The 19295-nt window shown below is 41.2% G+C and overlaps 1 protein-coding gene across 1 annotated transcript; it reads right to left on the bottom strand.

Annotated features, from left to right (window-relative positions):
• Window positions 1-12705: 12705 nt before the first annotated feature.
• p2ry1 (purinergic receptor P2Y1) lies at window positions 12706-15758 on the bottom strand. Its single transcript, XM_005800931.2, has 2 exons — window positions 15218-15758; window positions 12706-15042 (listed from the first exon to the last, which is right to left on the bottom strand). Exon 2 carries the CDS (start codon window positions 15017-15019, stop codon window positions 13970-13972), a length of 1050 nt encoding a protein of 349 aa, XP_005800988.1. The 5' UTR covers window positions 15020-15042; window positions 15218-15758; the 3' UTR covers window positions 12706-13969.
• Window positions 15759-19295: the final 3537 nt, after the last annotated feature.

Genomic DNA, 19295 nt, shown 5'->3' with positions numbered 1-19295 from the left:
GTTCACTCCTTATGTAATCAATACCAATCCCGCAGCTGTCTCGGCTTCTGCACCAGGATGCTGATGAAATCGTATCCTGATGTGGACGCGAATGGCAACACCTTCCCCTTTGTACATTTTATTCTTTAAACACACTTAAACTAATAGCGGAGCGGCGGCGATAAAAGAGTTCCACTTTAAAGAGTCACGAGGTAAGCATTCATACGGTGGAGGAAGCAGGTCTCCCACAGGAGGCCCAGCTCCAGATAATCAACTTTTATTGCCGGTGGATCATTAACAATTGCAAAGAACATGATGTGACAGTATTAAACACTTTGGGACTGGGTACAAGAATGTGCAGTAAGCGTGCCCCTGGATCAGAAGAGTTCAATTTGGGCATACACATAATTTCATTCTTTTTAGTTTGTGTGTTGAAAGACAAAAGCTAAACTAAAAATGCTTATTAGCTTACGCCCAAGAGAATCGGATGTCTCAAAGTTGAGGATATGGATTAGTTTTTGAGGCCTTGGTCTATTCCACCCGTTTCTTTTCTTTCCTTGTGCTGTCAGGCTGCATCGCTATCAGCCTTATTCAGCCTGATTATCCTTCCCTGTTGTCAGCTGTGCTGTTCATTGCTTAAACCTGCTTCCCTCTCTCTTTCTCTCTTTCACTTCTCTTGTGAGTCTCGCGTCTGACCGGTTCGCGTCCCCGGATTGCCCTTTGTGCGCCTTGCCTCGTGACGTATTCTGACCGTAAACCTGGTGAGGACGACCTCCTGCACAGATGATTCATGTCTGAAAGTGCTAAGCAAAACTGAAAAGAAGTGGACTGGGTCCGCTTTCTCCCTCTGATCCAGGCTGTCCTCCAGAGCTCTGTGTGGTCTATACCCTCTCTGACCCTCACCAGTTAATGTTGGTGTATCTAATGCCACAATACGTGATAATGTAATAAGATTGGGCTTTAAAATGTAATAACACATAATTAAATGTAATGAAATTCTCGGAATTTTGTGGAGACGTGTAGGTTTTCTGGCTATGAGTATGAAAAGGAAACTAAATGACCAAAAGTTCAGCATTCATGGACCAAAGTTTCAATTTAAATGCATATAGAATCTACAAAGATGATTATTATTTGAAGCATATTTATTAGGATGAACACAGTCAGTTTGTGACAGTTTATTACATAATTACATCATCATTTCTAAAAAAAAAAAAAAAGAGAGCGTTGTAAAATGCATTCAACGATTTTATTAACATATCAGATTACATAAAGGGCAAAGGCATCTCACTCTTGCCTTTAAAAAAAATGTCATTTTCTTTCCTAATATGCTCCCAAACTACTTTTGCCCTTTTCAAATCAAGGTTAAAATATATTTTTAACTCTCATGCTTTCATCTTCAGAGAATTCATTTCATGTCTCCATGTTAAACCCGTTTTTAGACACGTCAACACGAGAAGCAGCAGCCTCAAATCCCCACAGCTGCTCTCATGGGCAAAAACATTCGTCCCTAATTTCTTAATATTTTTTACTGAAAAACCCTCTAACGTGCTTTTAGACCATATTTTGCTCCGCTGTAACGTCATGTGTGGACTAATGTGTTGGAGATAAAACAATACACAATGAAACCGTTTCAAACCTCTCCCAGTAACTTTGTGAAACGTCGTTGCAAAATTTAGAATCTTGATCTTGGTTTTTATGAACTCCTTACATAAACTGTGACTTCCTAAATCGACTACTTAAGCTGAAGGGGAGGCTTCTGGACAATTTCCTGCCAAAGTCACTTGACTCATTACCATGTTACTGTTGTTTTTGTGAAAAATAGAAATAAAAAAAAACCTATCAGGTTATTTCCATTTGAATTTGTTTTATTTGTTAATGTTTACATGAGAGAATAACTTAAAAGTTACTCCACATATCAGTGTCTATGTTTTCTATGTATTGTTGTTTTTTTTTAATAATTACAAAAAACAATTAAAAAAAAAACCCAGTGGGTTTCATTTTCAGCGGTGGGACATAAAATAATTTCTTGAATTTCTACTTGAATTTGTAAAAATGTATGCAGAGCTGACCTATAATGATGGACGTTACTTGTTCAGACCACCGGTGCTGACCAGTGGGAATACTTCCTCCCCTTCTGTTTTAACAGGAAGCGTTTAAACGTGCAGGGGAAATTTACACTCTCCCAAGCCTTTCCCAGGGACACTAATGGGAATTTAAAAGTCAACATTCTCCAGTGAGAGGCCGTTCTGAATGCCCAACGAGCGATAGTGGAGTGGCCTGCGAATGGGAACTCGACAACTTCTAGTGGTCTTCCATGTTGAAACGTAAACAGTGCTTATAAATGCAGAGGTTTATTGGACTCTGTTAGAGCCTGATCTAAACAGACGTGAATCTTCATGGGAGGACATGGAGTTCATGTTCTCGTCCTGCTTTCTGCAAGTTCTTTTGCTTCTGTTTCTACGGGGGGCTAATTTCTTGAATCCCACCCAGTGACACGCTGCTTGGATGGAGTAATAGATATCACTAGCCCTTATTTAAACCTCTCTGATCTGCAGAAAGACAACCAGCCACCAGGCAAATGGGCAGCGGGCGTATTACGCGTTATTTTTCAGCAAAAATATTTTAGGCTGTGATGGTATTTTTTGTTTGTTTGTTTTCTTTTCCTCTGGCATTTTTTATGTTTTTTGTTTTTTTCAAAAAAAAAAGTTTTTTCTGGAAACATGTTATGTGCTTCGTTTAAAGAAATATATTGAACAAATCTAAAAAAGTTTACACTGTTGTCAAATTCTTACATTTTATTTTATATACAGTATATATATATATATATACTGTATATATATAAAACAAATGTAAAATTGTTTTTCTGCTTCATGTATCTCCCATGATCAACTGCAATACAAGAAACCAAATGGTCAGAACTGTAAATATTAAAGAGGTACAATAAACTGTTTGCATAGGTGTACACAACCTTTCACTCACACTTTGCTGAGTCGCCTTTTGATTGAATTGCGTCGACTCGTTCAAACTCTTGAGCTGCAGAGAGTTTACAGATGCAGGTTCAATCTGTAGATTTGCACAGAACCTTGTAAAGCAAAGGAAACGAGTCGGCGAAGTCGTCAGGAGGCCAACAGCAAAACAGGTGCTGTGGGAATTTCTGCAACTGCTTCTGCAATTTCTGGTTATGTCTTAAATGCAGCAGCAGTTTGTTTTACTGTGTCTGATTAAAGACAGGAGCATCTCCTTCCAAAGGAAACATCCAGGCCTTGTTCAACACTAGGAGTACTAGGTTTTTGATTTCTCGCCAGACTGGCTGAAACAGGTCCAAAAGAACCAACGACTCTTGATGGCTCTGATGGCTCAAATTAGCATCCATTCTTCAATTGACAATGTGGTCGTTGACCGTCAGGCCAGAAGGTAGGAGTGTGAATAGTCCATGTTGGTGGGGGGTATCTATGATACCAGCAGGTAGGAGATCTGATCTCCTGCTGGTAATGCTGGTACGTAATGCTCTTCAGTCTAGTTTTGAAGCATACATGAAGTGTTTTTGGAGAGATGTGATCTTTTGCAGCTGATGTTGTGCTGCATTATCCAGACTAAGTCGAAGTCGAAGTCTAAGTCTAAGGAACAATTGTGCAACTGTGAGATGCGTTGAGGCCATTACCAGGGTACTTAAGGGTACTTACAATCCTTCAGGCCATTTGGACAATCTCTAGACTGCACAGGAGTGTTGTCTATGTTTACTGACTCCAGCCTTTCTAGTGTCAAATGTCCTAAAATCTTGTCTGAGAAAACCAGTGCAATATGTACTGTATATATCTACATTTAATTTTATGGTAGAAACAAAAGTTCATCACCTCCCAAAACAAACAAGTAACAATAACGAAATAGAAAATGAAAACTTTCAACAACACACCACCATGCCAGCGGTGACACATCTTTTCTTCAGCTTTTATGCAAATCAGGAGCATGAAATTAAAACCAGTTCTACATGTACAGTAAGTTTCCCTTATTCTTCAAAAGCCTTTTGAAAAGGTTTGGAAATGTGTCTACATGAAATTGGCACAAAGAAAGAATAGCTTCACCAGAAATAAATAAATAAAAAAGTTTCTGAATTGTGCATTCTCAGAAACTAGACATAAACTCAACAACTTTAGGGTCACCTATACGGTGGTAGGCAAAAAATCATTTTCAAAACGTTTGCGCAGTGATAAATAAAAATACTTCTCAAAGGAGGTTGAATGATTAAATTCAATTAAACTGCTTCAACTTTTAAAGTTTCTTTCCAAGATTGCTTTTCCTTTTATCTAAAGATTTTTTTGAATGCCTCCTTCTCATTTTGTTTCACTTTCGTTCTCGGCTTCTTGTTGTCAGGCCTTATCTTTGTATCTCATCTATTTTCCAAAGCAGCGGGACCCTCCCATCTTTCTTATCGCTCATCTGCACTCTCATTACGAAACCCCCGCCAAGCTGTGTGGAAAAACGGCATCCTTGAAAACCACTCGGTTTTTACTTTGATTCATGAGTCTCAAAGCAGTTTCATTACGAATATAAAATAGTCGGAAATCACAGGAAGAAGATGAAGAAGAAGAAATAAAAAAGAGTCGCGTTTGAGTCCGACGTCAACAGAAACACGTTGGGATGCTGCGTGGGGCTTGGACAGTTGGGACAGGCTCGTTTCTGATCCGACAGCACGCAATCACAGAGTTAGGTTCGCTGAAAGGCGGCCAGGAATAAGCCGATCGCTCACGCTGATCGATGACGACTGTCGACAGCGGCTGCGAAGGTATTGATCATAAACTGAAGGACAGCCAGAAACCAGAGCCAGATTCTCACACACCCTCTTTTCTGTTGCTCTTGCGTGTTGATTCTGGCGCCAGAACTCGAAAAACCGCAAAGCGTGACGGTACAGTAAAGAAACGGGAGCGATTCCCGGTTGTTTTTGCCGCTTTACTCGGAAGGAGATGAGCTGTTCGTGCTTGTTCATGCGAGTGTCAAATCCAGATTGCGACCAGGCCTGTCTGACAACATTAAAAAGATGGCAATTCCACGGCTTCAGATTACGCCACGCAAGCGTGAAAATCAAGTTGGATTTCAAAGGGCTTTTAATGTGAAGAGCCTGGAGCCGTCAGTGGGTTTAACAAGCTGTTACTCTCTCTGCGTCGGCCATGACGCGATGACAGCATAGATATGTAAGCACAATAAAACTGATAGTGATGACACACACATACACAAAACAGCCAGCAGATCAAGTCTAAAGTTGATCTGCTGCTTATGTACACACTGTAGATTGCTTTACTTTAAATACATTTTAAAGTAAAGAATAAGTATGTTTGGTTGTATGCAACCTTTATGCAACCAGGTATGTCTCACTGAGATAAAAGAAAAGTAGCAAAACATACCGACAATTACAAATCATAAATCTATAGATATTAAAACCCAATTAAAGTACAATATCCGTGTATTCCTGGACGCTGGTTGCTTGTTCTTTGTGTTGCCGTGTGATGAACTGGTGACCTGTCCAGGCAGCATCCCACTTTGAAATCCCACATGCTTTTGTCAGTCATAAAAGATGCATTGAAGTTTGCAGTTCAGTTTGCAGTTGTGGCTGTAATGTGATGAAATAAGATGTTCCGTCAAGTCAAAAAAGTGTAAAGATTCAAATGTTCCCAACGCTTTTGGGAGGTACTGTATGTCTCATGTTATTTATTACTGGTGAAAAAAAAAAGATAAGATCCTTGCCGTTTATCACAAGAGATACATTTTGTTCACTCTCCGAAGCTTTTGCTTCTATTTGCTGCTATTTGTATTGTAATTTATTCCTGCTCATTGGAATTCCAAATAATCCGCCGCTGGTACAGACATATGGGCCAAAACGCAAACTTTCCTGACGTATGGTCGCCCGGGAGACAGGTTTATGGGAAAACAATCTATTCCCACAGCCGAGTCTTCTCTGCAGCCTGTCATTCTTTCACTTTGGCTTTGACAGCGACTGTGGCGCCGTGTTTGATGGCATCGGATGTCCATCCGGTGGGTGTTTACGGCCAGCGGCAGCGATCCCAAACGCTGCATTTAACCGCACGGAGACGGTTGACTGGCATGTTGATTAAAACGAACACGCACGATATGGACGTGCTTCTTTGCATTTGAAAATGCATCACCAGACTCAGCTGTTTTGATAGTGAATAAGGTGTGGGCCTCAGTGACCCGGCAACCAGCATCGGGTCTCGGTTTTTGGAGTCTGGATCTGATGTTGTCTCGGAAGCAAACTGTTGACTCAGGAAAGCCTCCCGAAAAGAAGTTTGCGGAAAATATTCAAAAGGAGTTGCTTCAGTCTCACATCACCACTGCTGCGCCTCTCACTGCACTGTTTGGTTCGGTCCAATTTCTGCAGATAGACAGTAAACATGCGCTAATGTCTGTCAGAGCAGCGCAGCGTGTTGAATTAATGGAACCAAAAGTAGCTTCAAATATTTTTACAGTATGTTTACTTAGCTGCTGCAGCTGGAAACCGCAAAGTGGTCCGGTGACTTTTTTCCTGAAAGTCACCGAACCAGTTTATGTGTAAACACACATTATAAATGGCTCTAAGAGCTTATCGGTCTTAATACTGAACTCGGTGTCCTCAGACGCGGTGCGAGCCGCTTATTGCACGGAGTTGGGAAGAATTTTATTCTGTAATGTTACAGTAGTGGAGAAAAAAAAAGTTAACTTAATGTGGATCCTTGTGCAGTGCAGTGCAAAAGTATTTATGCTCCATGAGCCTTACCCATTACAAACAAAAACATCATTCCTAAAATAATGGCCTGAGTTTTTGTTTTTTTTTCCAAATTAGTTTTGCTTGTGCCTGAAACATCTTTTGGAAAGAAAGAGGTAGTTTTTTTAAATTATTTTTATTTTTTGCAAGAATTACTTTTCTATCATTTCTTCAAATGTGTTTAGGTTGAGTTTGTAGAATTGAGTCATTTTCTCCAAAGTGGTATCGATTGAGTATACCATTGCTAATGGGCTGGACGGTGATCTACAGATTGACTTTAATTCTCAGAAGTTGCTCAGTAACTTTGACCGGGAGTAGAGTTTCTTTGCCACTCTCTGTCAGCTATTGGACCAACACATTCTCACTCTCACCGGCGAATCATGTCTCCACAGAGACGCCTTCCTACCACTCTAACGGCGTCCGGGGAATTAATGATGTCCGAAAATTAAAAATAAAAGCCGTCTTTCAGCTTGTTTTGCCGTTGGAGGATGAATGTGAGATGGGAATGGAAACTTGATTAAATGTTTCAGCTGAGTTTGTCCCTGAGAAAATGCTACTTTATATCGCGTTCAGGGACACCCAATTTTGAGAGAGCGCAGCGAATCTGTTATTTAGCAGAATCCTCGCGTTCCCAGATGGAGTGCTTCCGCCCCTTGCTCTGACGATGGGGTTTCTGCTGGTTGATGAGATCATAATGGTGTAATGCTGGCCAGATTTCAGCCAAATGTGTTCTCCCAGTTAACTGGTTTGAGTTGAGGGAAGCGAATTGTTCTTGGGGTTTGCACCGAGAGAGACTCGGGGAGGAGTTTGCTCTCTCTCAGTCTGTTCACTGTTGTGAATTATTGCTTGGGTTGTTTCACTTCTGCATCCAGAGGCAACTTCTAAGCTGATGCATCTTCACTTCAATAGCTACTCTTCTCTGGAGCAGTTTGTCGAAGTCCTTGGTGGAGAACAGAGGCGCCATGTCTAATAGGTCAGAAAATAAAGTAAAAATCCCGCAGTTCTTGATTTTGAAGCAACCTAGCTGTGAGAAAAAAATAATAAAACTACTGGACTTGAGTATGTAGAGGCAAAACCCAAACCCAAGAAAAGCTGTTCCTACTTTACACCCTCAAATGCATATCAACAACCTTTTAAAGTTGCACAACAATATAAACAACAAAAAAAAAACAAAGCGTATTCACATGTTAGAATATTCCAGTCAAAGTCCAGGGCTAAATCCAATTGAGGATCTGTGATGACACTCGTCAGTCCATGTAGTTTGATAGAAGTACAACTGTTTTGCGAGAGAATTTGGCAACATTTTAAGTATCTCAAAGAGCAAAGCGGATATACACTAAATTGCAGCAGCTTGATACAAATGCACACCACACTTTTCAGATTTGTATTTGTAAACAAATGCAAAAAGACTTCCTCATTCGCGTCACGCACCACTTTGTGTTGGTCTTTCAGAAATAATCAGGATGACACTTGTGGCTATAACCTGATGAAATAAGGTGTTTTTCTAAGGTGCTATATTTTTATAGAAAATGGTTTCGAAAATAATAGAAATTAGGGGGAAAAAAACATTTTAACAACATCTGGACGTCAAATAAATCAGTAAAGTCTAGGAGTTTGATTACACCGTGTTCCAAATTATTATGCAAACTGGATTAAAGTGTCATAAAGATTACATTCTTTGTTGTGTTGTTAAATTAAAGATGGTATTGTGTGTCAGGGCTCTTTGAATCACTATAATTAATTTCAGAGAGCTGGTTAGTTAGTTTGTCTCATGAGCTCAATTAAAGGAAATCTACTTAAGAAGGATGTTCCACATTATTAAGCAGGCCACAGGTTTCAAGCAATATGGGAAAGAGAAAGGATCTCTGCTGATGAAAATCATCATAGTGTAGTGCCGTATGACAAGGTATGAAAACATTAGATATTTAACAAAAACTGAAACGTTATCATACTGTGAAGAGATTTGTGGCTGATTCAGAACAAAGATGGTTTGTACAGATAAAGGCAGAATGAGGAAGGTTTCTGTTAGACAAATTTATCAGATTAAGAGAGCAGCTGTTAAAATGCCCTTACAAAGCAGCAAACAGTTATTTGAAGCTGCTGGAATCTCAAGGTGGAGGATCCTCCAGAGGCTTGTGGTGCATCAACCTACTATTGGGCCACTAACCAGAGCTCACAAGCAGAAACGGTGGCAGTGGGCCCAGTCATACATGAAGATTAATTTTCAAACAGACTTGTTCACTGATGACTGCTGAGTAACCCTGGAAGGTACAGATGGACGCAGTAGTGGATTGGTGGTGGATGGCCATCACGTCCCAACACGGCTGTGAAGTCAGGAATGAGGTGGTGGAGTCATAATGCTGCACATCCAAAGAATGGCCGTTTGCAGTTCTTTATAATCCATAAAATGTTTAGAAAATCTGCTGTGCATAATAATTTAGAACAGTGCATTTTGAGTTTTTTAGTTTTGAAAACAATACTGTTCTCACGGGGAGCTTTGTTCAGTAAAATTTGATCTATACTGTAATAGTTCATGACTTGAAAACTATACTGACCGTCATTTGCATTGACCGTTTAAGAAAATCTGAGAAAATATCACTTGCATAATAATTTGGAACAGAGTGTAGATGCATTGCCATGTACCTGACCCCAGAGAGGAGAGAGCAGCGTCCTGTTGTTAAACCTGACAGCACGCGGCTGCATTAGTACGGAGGCTTGAGTAACCAACCTGCCCATCTGTGAGGAAACCATTACTGCTGAATGTCGCTTTTAGAGGCTTCAAAACGTCTTCCTCTCCCATTTAGACAAAGCCGCTCGCAGACAAGTGTCTCACAGGAACAGCACCAAACTAATTTCTCTACAAATCTCCCAAAACCTTTACTATGAAGTGCAAAAAAAAAAAAAAAGGATAAACTGCAGAGGAGCAGACTTGACACCCATTGAGCAACCGATATCCTGTTACAATATTACATGTGTTTGGTTACTGCTGTACTTTGCGTAACAGCTGAAATGATTATAAAAACACAGCTTGCAGTTTTTTGCACGCGGTTGAACGATGCATTAGAATTTGATTCCTCGCCACGTCACAGTGGCTCCCTGGTGATTATTTGTACAATGGGTTACTCATCCAGACCACACATTAGTGTTTTGAATGCTTGTAGGTTTTTTTTTTTTTTTTTTTTTTTGTGGTGATCAGAAGTTGTTTAGCTCGGGCAGACGGTTTCTCTGCGATCGATATGGATGTGGTCCCGGGAATCCACTGTAAATCTCTCAGAGCAAAGGTCAGCATTATAGCGTAAAAGCAGTCCCGGCTGCAGTCACCCCCATGGCCAACACCGGACTGAAGAAAAACACACGAATTTCATCTACGGCTCTTCCCACTTGTGCTTATGTGTTACTTAATTCTTCCCATCCCCCCGTCCCCCCAAAGTACGGCAAACAAAAGCTCATCTTTCAATGTCTCATTCAGAAGAGTTAGAGAACCATGTCAGAGAAAAGAGGTGAAAGGCTCTTGCATGGGAGGAGACGCTGGCGAGAATCCCAACTTTCTGCGGGTTCACAAAGCGCATGCACTTGCTTTCCCTGGCTCTCACTTTCCTTTGACGTAAGAAAATGTGTTCAGGAGCATCGAGCGTCGCTATTGCACGAATTATTAGCTTGTGACAGAGGCATGCTTCTGAACACGAAAAACCCCAAAACAAACGGAGATAACAGCCACCCACCACAACCAGTTCCACGCTGCCCCCCAAGATCTCTTAACGCGGTGGCAAACACATACACATGCATTCATTGAGGCAAGTCAATGCAGTTTTTCAGCCGAAAGCCAGGAAATCAAAAGAGATTGGAGTCATGGGCTTGTTTTCTTTTTCTTTTCTTTATTTTTTCCTCAAGAGGAGAGTTTGTTGGCTTCCTGTGCTCACAAGACTGTGCAGCAGCCGCGGGCTCTTGGCTACAGCTTCACACCCCTGTCTGCATCAATAGTTCCGTGCCATTGTGACGGTCACAAAGGCCGTCCAAGTGTACGCCAAGAGGAAAAAGGTGCCACTCTTTATTCCTCCCTCCTCCCCTCACTTCCTCTTGGCTGACTTGAAAGAGAACGTCAAGCGGCGGTGCAGAGGTAGAGTGGGAGGAAGAACACAGAGGTGGACCAAGCTCCATGAGTTTGTCCTTGCAACCTTCAGGGATGTGTTCGCATTCATTAGAGTTCGTTTAAAGCCGTTACATAAAGCTAAAAAGTTACCATTTTGATCTTGTTGCTGTGGATAACATGTTTTAGATGCTCCAGGGAGATTTGCCCCTTCAATTTTCCATTAACACGCAATGCCACTTTTTCTACTTCCATTTTATAACTATCATGCCATTTCAACCTTATGTTCTTAAAGTATTGTATCTTAAGTTTATTATTAAAGTAATAGAAGCGTTAGAGTCTCATACTGGAATTTAACTGGTTTCTGTCTTAAAACAGAAACCTCTGTTTTAAGACAGTTTTTAAAAATATATATTATTCCACTCTTACGGAACTTGACAGATTAGGATTTCTGATCAGAGCAGAACAACTCCAACCATCTTCCTACTTGTAGAAATGATTTGCTCCATAATAGACTGAGGACCGCAGAAGAAATCTAGGCCTTTGGTATCATTGCATAACAAGTACAACCTTGGTAAATGCTAATGTTACCAAGTTTAGTAAAACAGAAACAGAACAAAACTTCTAAATTATTCAAAAAGGCAACTAAAAAGAGAGAGAGAGAAAAAATATACTGTTGTATATTCTGCTGAAGGATAATGTTGGGCATTTCATTTATAAGTTCCAAAATTGGATTGACATTTACCCTGAAAATGAAACTCCAAGATGGTTTCACATCAATCACAACCGTAAAACTCCAGTGTAGCTACCCAGCTGGTTGCATTTTTGACACTTTTTTTTTTTAATCTCACACATTTTTTATGCCCATGCTCCTACACAAGGTACGTTTGTGAACGTGTTTCCTAAGTACCTAAAAACATAAAATACAAAAATTAAAAAAAAGTATTGTGATTAGCTAGTGCTGCTAAGTGTTTTTAGCTTGTCTCCAAGCAAAGAATATACTGCACAGCTTTCTTAACATGGCTAAATTATGTTTAATGGAATCTTCAGAGCCACATTCTGATAAAGAGGTAAAGTAGCTATTTGGTTTTCTTTGTCCAGTGTTATTTCCTCAATTTATAAAAGAAAATTATTGGAAAATACTCCATTGCACTCAAATTCTCAAGGTCAAAGTGCTTGAACAGCTCGTCTTTTTGACTGTTATTAAGCTTCCCGTTTACTTTGTAAATATTGCCATTCGGCCAGTTACTGGTAAAAAGGTGATTAAGGTTTTAGAAGGTAATTGTCTCTGAAAACGCAGAATTCCCCTTCACAGCTTTCCTGGGATAAAAGTAAAGACAACTCTGACTGTCTGGACATATTTCAAGAGGAAATTAAATGAGCACCACCATTTATTTTATGTACCTCATTATGGTAACGTTGTTTTAAATCTACAGCTGAAAAGCTTTGAACAGCTTATTGAGCCCACTTCATGGTCAAGCAGAGCAAATAGTCTGGCTAATTAGGCAACAAGTAACAGCTTATTGTACTGATTATATCCTTACACAAGACGATGACAGGAAAAAGGTAGAATGAGCTGACCAAAAAACAAACAAACACACACACACTTTTGTAGTTAGCCTAAATAAAAATAACTGCAATTTATAAGTTGTATCATTTTCACAGTTATATCAATGATGGTTTGTTCTACATCTTGATTAATCATAAACTGTTAGACCAGGCACATTCTTTTTTTTTTACAAAAATGTGCAAATACAATGAAAGCATTACTCTGTGGTTTTGTTCTCATAGTTTCTATATTGTTAGAATACATACAGGTCTATGTCAAGCTGGTAATTCCTAGACTCATACAAAAAATACCAAATAAAAAGACTGACAAAGATGCATGTGGCCAAGAAATGTCTTGCACAGCAGATTTACTTCCTTTTTTGATACTGAAAACAGGCCATGGCACAGGAATTAGTAAGCTTCGAACGTCAAACATCTACACAAAACACACACAGAGAGAGTTTTCACAATCATTTCTCAAGAAGGCTTACAACCGATATGAAACAAATAAAAGAAACAACTAAAAGACTATCTGCCAAACACAGACACAGTGCACAATTCACTTTTGAGGTATCTCATACAAATTGATCTTCAACATGTTGATGGAGCTGTAACGCGAGCGAGGAATTGTGACTAAGATTTTCTATGTTGCAACGAATGCAAGGGTAGTTAGAACATGCTCAGGTGAGTCACTCTTTCACGCTTTCACCCTGCTGGACTGCTTTCAGCCTGGACTTGTGCATTAGAAAAGCTCCAAATTAGTAAAAAAAAACAACCCAAAAAACATACACATGATGAAGTAAACTAATCTTAATAGTCACAACATCCTGTACAGTACACCTAGAAGGGGGAAAAAACAACTGTAGCCTCAGATGCACATAAATACTGCAACTATTACCCTTGTTTTCTGTGACAGAAGTTGGAAGGGAAAAATGCTTGGTAAAAAGAGCCTTTGTAGACTTTGACCTCAGAGAAAACCACACACTGTCCTCCAACATCTACTGGATGTTTCACCCATATACTGGGTGAAAAAAATAGCCCCCCACCCCCTGAAGATTAACGGGTAAAGAGCAGATAGTCTCAGCTCATGATGCATTGCAATGTCTGCTGTGCACAGCTCCTCAGCAATCACAGGCTCAGTGCATTCATGTTCCCGTCTAAAAGCCATTCAAACCGCCTACGACGCCTCAGGCGCACTCTCTCACCCTGCTAAATAGGTATTGATTAAACATCAGCAAGTGGCTTGAGAAAATACAGTTCACGTTAAGCCGAACGCAGCCGAAGATATTGATGGACAATGGATTATTGCCTGTCCGACAATCTGTTTCCCCTCAGCCAGGCTCTTCACGGCGCTCATTTAGTCCGAAGTGTAAGCAACACAAGCTACATGGCGGAAAACAAAGTAATGGCTCTAGTATTTTGAGTACGACACAATACAAGGCAGTACAGTACGATAGCTTATCAATGTTGACAAGCGACGGTCAACACAGCGTGTGGAGTAGTTAACCATCATTTGATACATTTTTACATCATCTTTAGTCCACACAGTGCATTTCTTTACTCCTAGTCCATCTGTTTCGGGAACTAAAAGGACACCTTGGTTAGTTCCTGCGGTTCCCGTTCTCCACGTACTCGGCCAGGCTGTTGAGAGCCGTCTCGTCGCTCTTGGACTGAAGGACGGTGTCCCCCTTCCTAGAGGTTTTCTTGGTGGCCCGGGACAGCTTCCTCCTGAACGTATCCCCGGCCAGGAAGTAAAGGATGGGATCCACGCAGCTGTTGAGGCTGGCGAGGCCCCGCGTCACCTGGTACGTGGCGTAGACGCGGTTGTTGAACTCGCACATGTCGGGGCTCTGGAAGTACAGCCTCGCCCGCATGTTGAGGTTTTTCATGACGTGGAACGGCAGGTAGGAGACGGCGAAGACCGCAAGCACGATGATGACCAGGTGGATGGATTTCTGCCTGAGGGGCGCGTTGTTCATGTCGTTGTAGATCAACGCCTTGACAATCATGCCGTAGCAGCAGAATATGATGATGAACGGGACGCAGAACCCGAACACAGTCAAAGTCATGCTGTAAATGAAATAACCCGGCAGCTCGTCCTCCGTGGTCGTGTCGTAGCAAGTGGTCGCGTTACGCTTCAGACCTGTCCTGGAATAATAAAGAATCGGGGACATACTAATGACAACTATCAACCACACCAGAGCGCTGGTGATGACGGCGTTCTTCTTTTTCAGTCTGCCCAGAGACTTGAGCGGGTGCACCACGCCGGTGTACCTGTGAACACTGATGCAGGTGAGAAACAGAATACTTCCATAGAGGTTCACGTGGAATATAAAGCGCTGGAGGCGACACAAGACGTCCCCGAATATCCAGTTGGTCTTGTTGAAGTAGTAGAAGATGAGGAAAGGCAGAGAGAGGACGTAGCAAAAGTCAGCCAGGGCCAGGTTGAACATGTAGACGGAGATGCTGCTCCAGGGTCTCATGTGGCACACGAACATCCAGATGGCCAGGCTGTTGCCCACCAGCCCGGTGAGGAAAACCATGATGTAAACAGTGGGCAGGTAGTAGAACTGGAAACCTGTCTTGGTGAGGTTGCATCCTCTTTGGGAGGTTTCATTCAGGAAGGAGGTCAGGTTCAACTCCGTGGTCATGGTTTCAGGGGCGGGAGCTTGTCCTATTAGACAGATAAGGGGGGGAATTATGACCAATCTTATCTCGATTCAGTCTCATACAATTTACAGCTCGAATTCAAAATTCTTGAACTCTGCCTGTGTATTTTATTAACAAGAAGGCGGCAAAAATCAAACGGATTAAACACAACGCAGCGATGGACATTTCAGAGCACTTACCGTTGAGAGAGACTTATATTCCACATTCCTATACAGTGTCCTTCACAATTGCAGCAAAAAAGAAGATTTCCGTCATATCGCGGACGGGGCGCCTCAGCTGACAAATCCCTTCATTCGGTCTCCTTACGACGCAGGAAATAGTTTAGAAAGTTACAAAAAAAAAAAAAAAAATCCTCTGGGTTTCTATAGGTGGGGGGAAAAAATTAAATCTGCTGTCGGTTCCTCCATGCGTTGCGAAGCTTTCCCACACCAGTGGCGGTGGGACGCAACCGAGACAGCTGCAGGCTCTGGCATGAAGAGCAGGAATCGCAAACTGCCTCCGTAGAAAGAGAGAGAGAGAGAGAGAGAGAGAGAGAGAGAGAGAGAGAGAGAGAGAGAAAAGCGAGCGGAGACTGTTTGCGCCTCAGTCAGAAGAGGAAAGGGAAAGAAAAGAGAGGGGAGGAGAGAAAGAGGAGGGAAGGTGAGTTCGCTCACAAATGCGCTCTGACCCTCGCGTGGCTCGACTCCTTATCTACCTGCACGTATCCTGAACCTTTACTGTCAAAAGGCGCGTGAACCGCTTTGAAGCAGCCAGGTTCAGTTCGCGTTAATAATCGATTGGAGTCAGAGGCGGTGTTTGCATGAATGTCGCCAAGGGCGAGTCCCTCCTCCTTCGACACACCAAATAGTAAACATCTGTCTTTGAATAAAAAAAAAAAGTAAAATGGACCTAAGGCTTCAGTAATACTCAAATTGCGTTGCCATCTATGATTTGTGTTGGTTAATTCGGCTCAAACCTGATCAAAGTATTAAATAATATTACATTAGATTAATAGATTTTGAAGCAGTGAAAAAGAGCAACAAAAAAAAAAAAATTGGTGGATAGTTGAATTCTCTGATGTGCGTCCCACTTGTGGCTGGAATTGGGAAATTCCAACTTCCCAGTCCAAAAGATTAACTTGGATGCTCTCTGAATCAGATATCCCATCGGGAAACTGGGGGCAACTCCCAGTTGGGACTTGTACAGCAGTCTTTTTGTTCCAATGTGGCCGCTCTTCACATCAGCAATAGTAAGATGTGGTAAATACAAGACACACATGAAAAAGTGTGTCTAAAAATCCATACTAACGTGGAGTGCCTGCAACTCTAAACTGAACCAATTGAAAGTGGTGGTTAGCTTAAAATTATGTTTGTAAGAGCAACTGCAAACAATGTTTATGGACATCGGCCATTTTGAAATTCGGACTTTTTAAATAGAACGCTCTTACCTCGGGTCGGAGGTGAAACCCAACTCCGAGTTCCCACTTCTCAGGTAACTGGAATGCAGCACAAATATCCAGGTGCGTTGTGTTTTTGTTTTTTTTTCCAATGCAATTATCCATTACTGTCACTTTCTTTGTTCAGGCTTAATTTGCTCCCCAAAAAAGGGCATTGACCATTCTTAGATAGCTTTACAAACAAGGTCGTATTTTATTAGATATTTTTTAAATTCTTTTTTCAACAATGTCTATGAGCAACCCCATAATGGAAGGTGTCATGAACAGGGAGCTGTCTTGCTGATATCAAATATCATTACTGGACAGGTGACTTTTAAAGTCCGTATTTTCGCCACTTAACGTCAGACTGTCATTCCGATGGGGAATAATGTGGTATCATTGGAAAGCAATCAAGTATCCTTTGAACTCTTGTGTGTTCCATACCAAGACAGCCATTTGATCTCTCCGCAGAAGCTGAAACACAGAGCTCGGACTATGCGTTGCACAGCCAAGGACAAAGCGACCCTGGCACAAATGGTCCACAGGCGGAGGGTGATGGAGAATAGTGAAGGGATCCGGACATGCTGCTATGGCCAAGCATCTTAAAATAGTGTTCAGCAGAGTGAGCCAAGAGTTTCGCAATACTCTAATGGACACTGGGCAGCCAGAGGATTACGCATTGACCCGGGGCCCCCTTTACTGGTCCCACCAACAGAAGCCTAAACATCCACTGACTTTCTGTGAAACATTACAAAAGCTAACACTTTTATCCCACTAAGAAATATTAGTGAGTAAATATTGATGACCCAGCTGTCCATACACACATGAATATACGAAAACATGCCAAAGTCCTAAACTTTCTACACTGACTTAATCTTTAAATGATTGTGTTAGTTTTAAATCCCCCAATAAGTATGTACTCGTTTGATTGTACGTGCAAGTATTTTGGAGAATGTCGTTATGAGCCTTGGACACCCAAATGCTAAAGATTTACCCAAACTACACAAGCTTGGATGCAAAATAGCTCCAGCTCAGTAAATTTATCTGTGACCATTAAACGTTTAGCCATCTCGCACACTTTTAAATCAATTTACCTTTGAGGAAGCCTCAGTCAGGATTTACAGATTGACATGTTTTGAAATATTTATTTAGAGTCGTAGCTGTATGCTTTGCGCCATTATCCTGTTTAAAGGTGATCTCGCTTCCAGTTTTAAATTTGGCTTTAATTTCTATGACGTAATAAAGTACACTAAACTCTTTAGCTGTGAAGCTAAAACATGTACAAGTTTAAGAGCGATGAATACGTTTGCAAGGCAGTGTCCACGGCACTATTTTAAGGAGGTTACTGGAAAAGAAATATTCACCAGATCCGCGATTACTTTTTCAATGATGTAAGCAACATTATGGCCCGTGGCTTCAAACACAACAAAAGCCATTTTATAATGGCTTTATAATAGGATTATTTACATAGTGTTTTCACTTCCTGCCCCACAATATCTTTGTTTGTACCTGTGTCTCTAAGGCACTCCTTCCTGCAGGCCCAGGCTGCTCTTACTGTTGGAATAACTGGCCGACAGACCGGTGGACCCTGAGTAGATGCACAGTGGATCCACACCATTACTCGGCCGGTGCACAAACAAGAGACCCTGTTTAGACATGCAACTAGCATGCATCCTTCTCAACCTTTTGGGCGACTAAAGCAAATCTAGATTCCACTTCATAGGGCTCAGAACTAGCTACACTTCTAAATCTATTCAGTAACAATTACAGACGAGATGTCAGATGTCTACAATTTTGAAGATGAGATCCAATTTTAGCGACTTCTTACCACGACACATGAATGCCGTGACAGAATCTTAAATAACAGTGAATCCTCGAAGGCGGCTTATGATATTAATCTCCTCTTCTGTTTGAAAGTGACTGGAATGAATCACCTGGTGGTTGAAAACATTACACAGACAGGTTGTTGGCATCCAATAACTTAAAAGATTTTAAAAGTAAATCCCTGTGCCTGATTCAAAGCTATTGTATGAATTACAATGATCCTTCCTCGATTTTCTTTTTGAAGGTTTTTAAAGGACTGAGTCATTTATGTAAATAATTAGTGTGACGCAAAGTAAACAATAACAGCTCAAGCATGGAGATTTGTGGGACACCTAAAGTACATCTAAGGTCAAACTTAATTCTTTTTTTTTTTTTTTTTTACGAATCAAAGAATTACTTTTTCAGAAAGTGAAAGCGTACACATTCGAATACGTTAACTAAACGAGGATCGGTTTTTAAATACGCTCCTTAAATATGAAGAAACTAAACACACAAACCCTGGAACAACACAACTGCTCTTACTAACTAAAGATTTCAGAAAGTAATACCAGTCATCATTTATCTCTCATGCTTTCAGAAGAGAACCTTTGCATCACTTTTGCTGTTGCGGTGGAGGATAAAATGAGCTCCAGCTAAGTGGGTGTAGACTTAGAGAGTCCTCAGGGCAGAACAGAAGTTCTGAGAATCTAGTCTGATCTAGGAGCCGTATCAATAAATGACTGATTCCATGTCTGCTTAGCCAAGTCGGGGGCATTTTCTCTGCCTGTTTGCCTGCTGGGAATACTTGGAAAAAAAATAAAAGTGGTCAGTGGGCAAAGATATAGATTATGCTTGGTACAATGCCGGTTCTTTCTCTTTTCTCTTGAACACAAAGACATAAACAAGCTTTTAAATGGCGAGCAGCACCTTTACCTGCGCCGCAAAAGAAAACTTTAGGCCAGTTGCCATGCTACACAACGGCGTAGTCTGAAATCGCAAACTCACTCAATTTAGCGAATACGTTGCATTTCGGGCTGCTC

Source organism: Xiphophorus maculatus, chromosome 18, assembly GCF_002775205.1.
Source record: "Xiphophorus maculatus strain JP 163 A chromosome 18, X_maculatus-5.0-male, whole genome shotgun sequence".
Classification (NCBI taxonomy): domain Eukaryota; kingdom Metazoa; phylum Chordata; class Actinopteri; order Cyprinodontiformes; family Poeciliidae; genus Xiphophorus; species Xiphophorus maculatus.
Note: the sequence above shows the minus strand (reverse complement) of the source record. Positions and strands in the feature narration are given on the sequence as shown.

What these genes read in the sequence shown, in the direction of transcription:
- p2ry1 (XM_005800931.2), bottom strand. Translation starts at nt 15,019, where the DNA reads ATGACCACGGAGTTGAACCTGACCTCCTTCCTGAATGAAACCTCCCAA.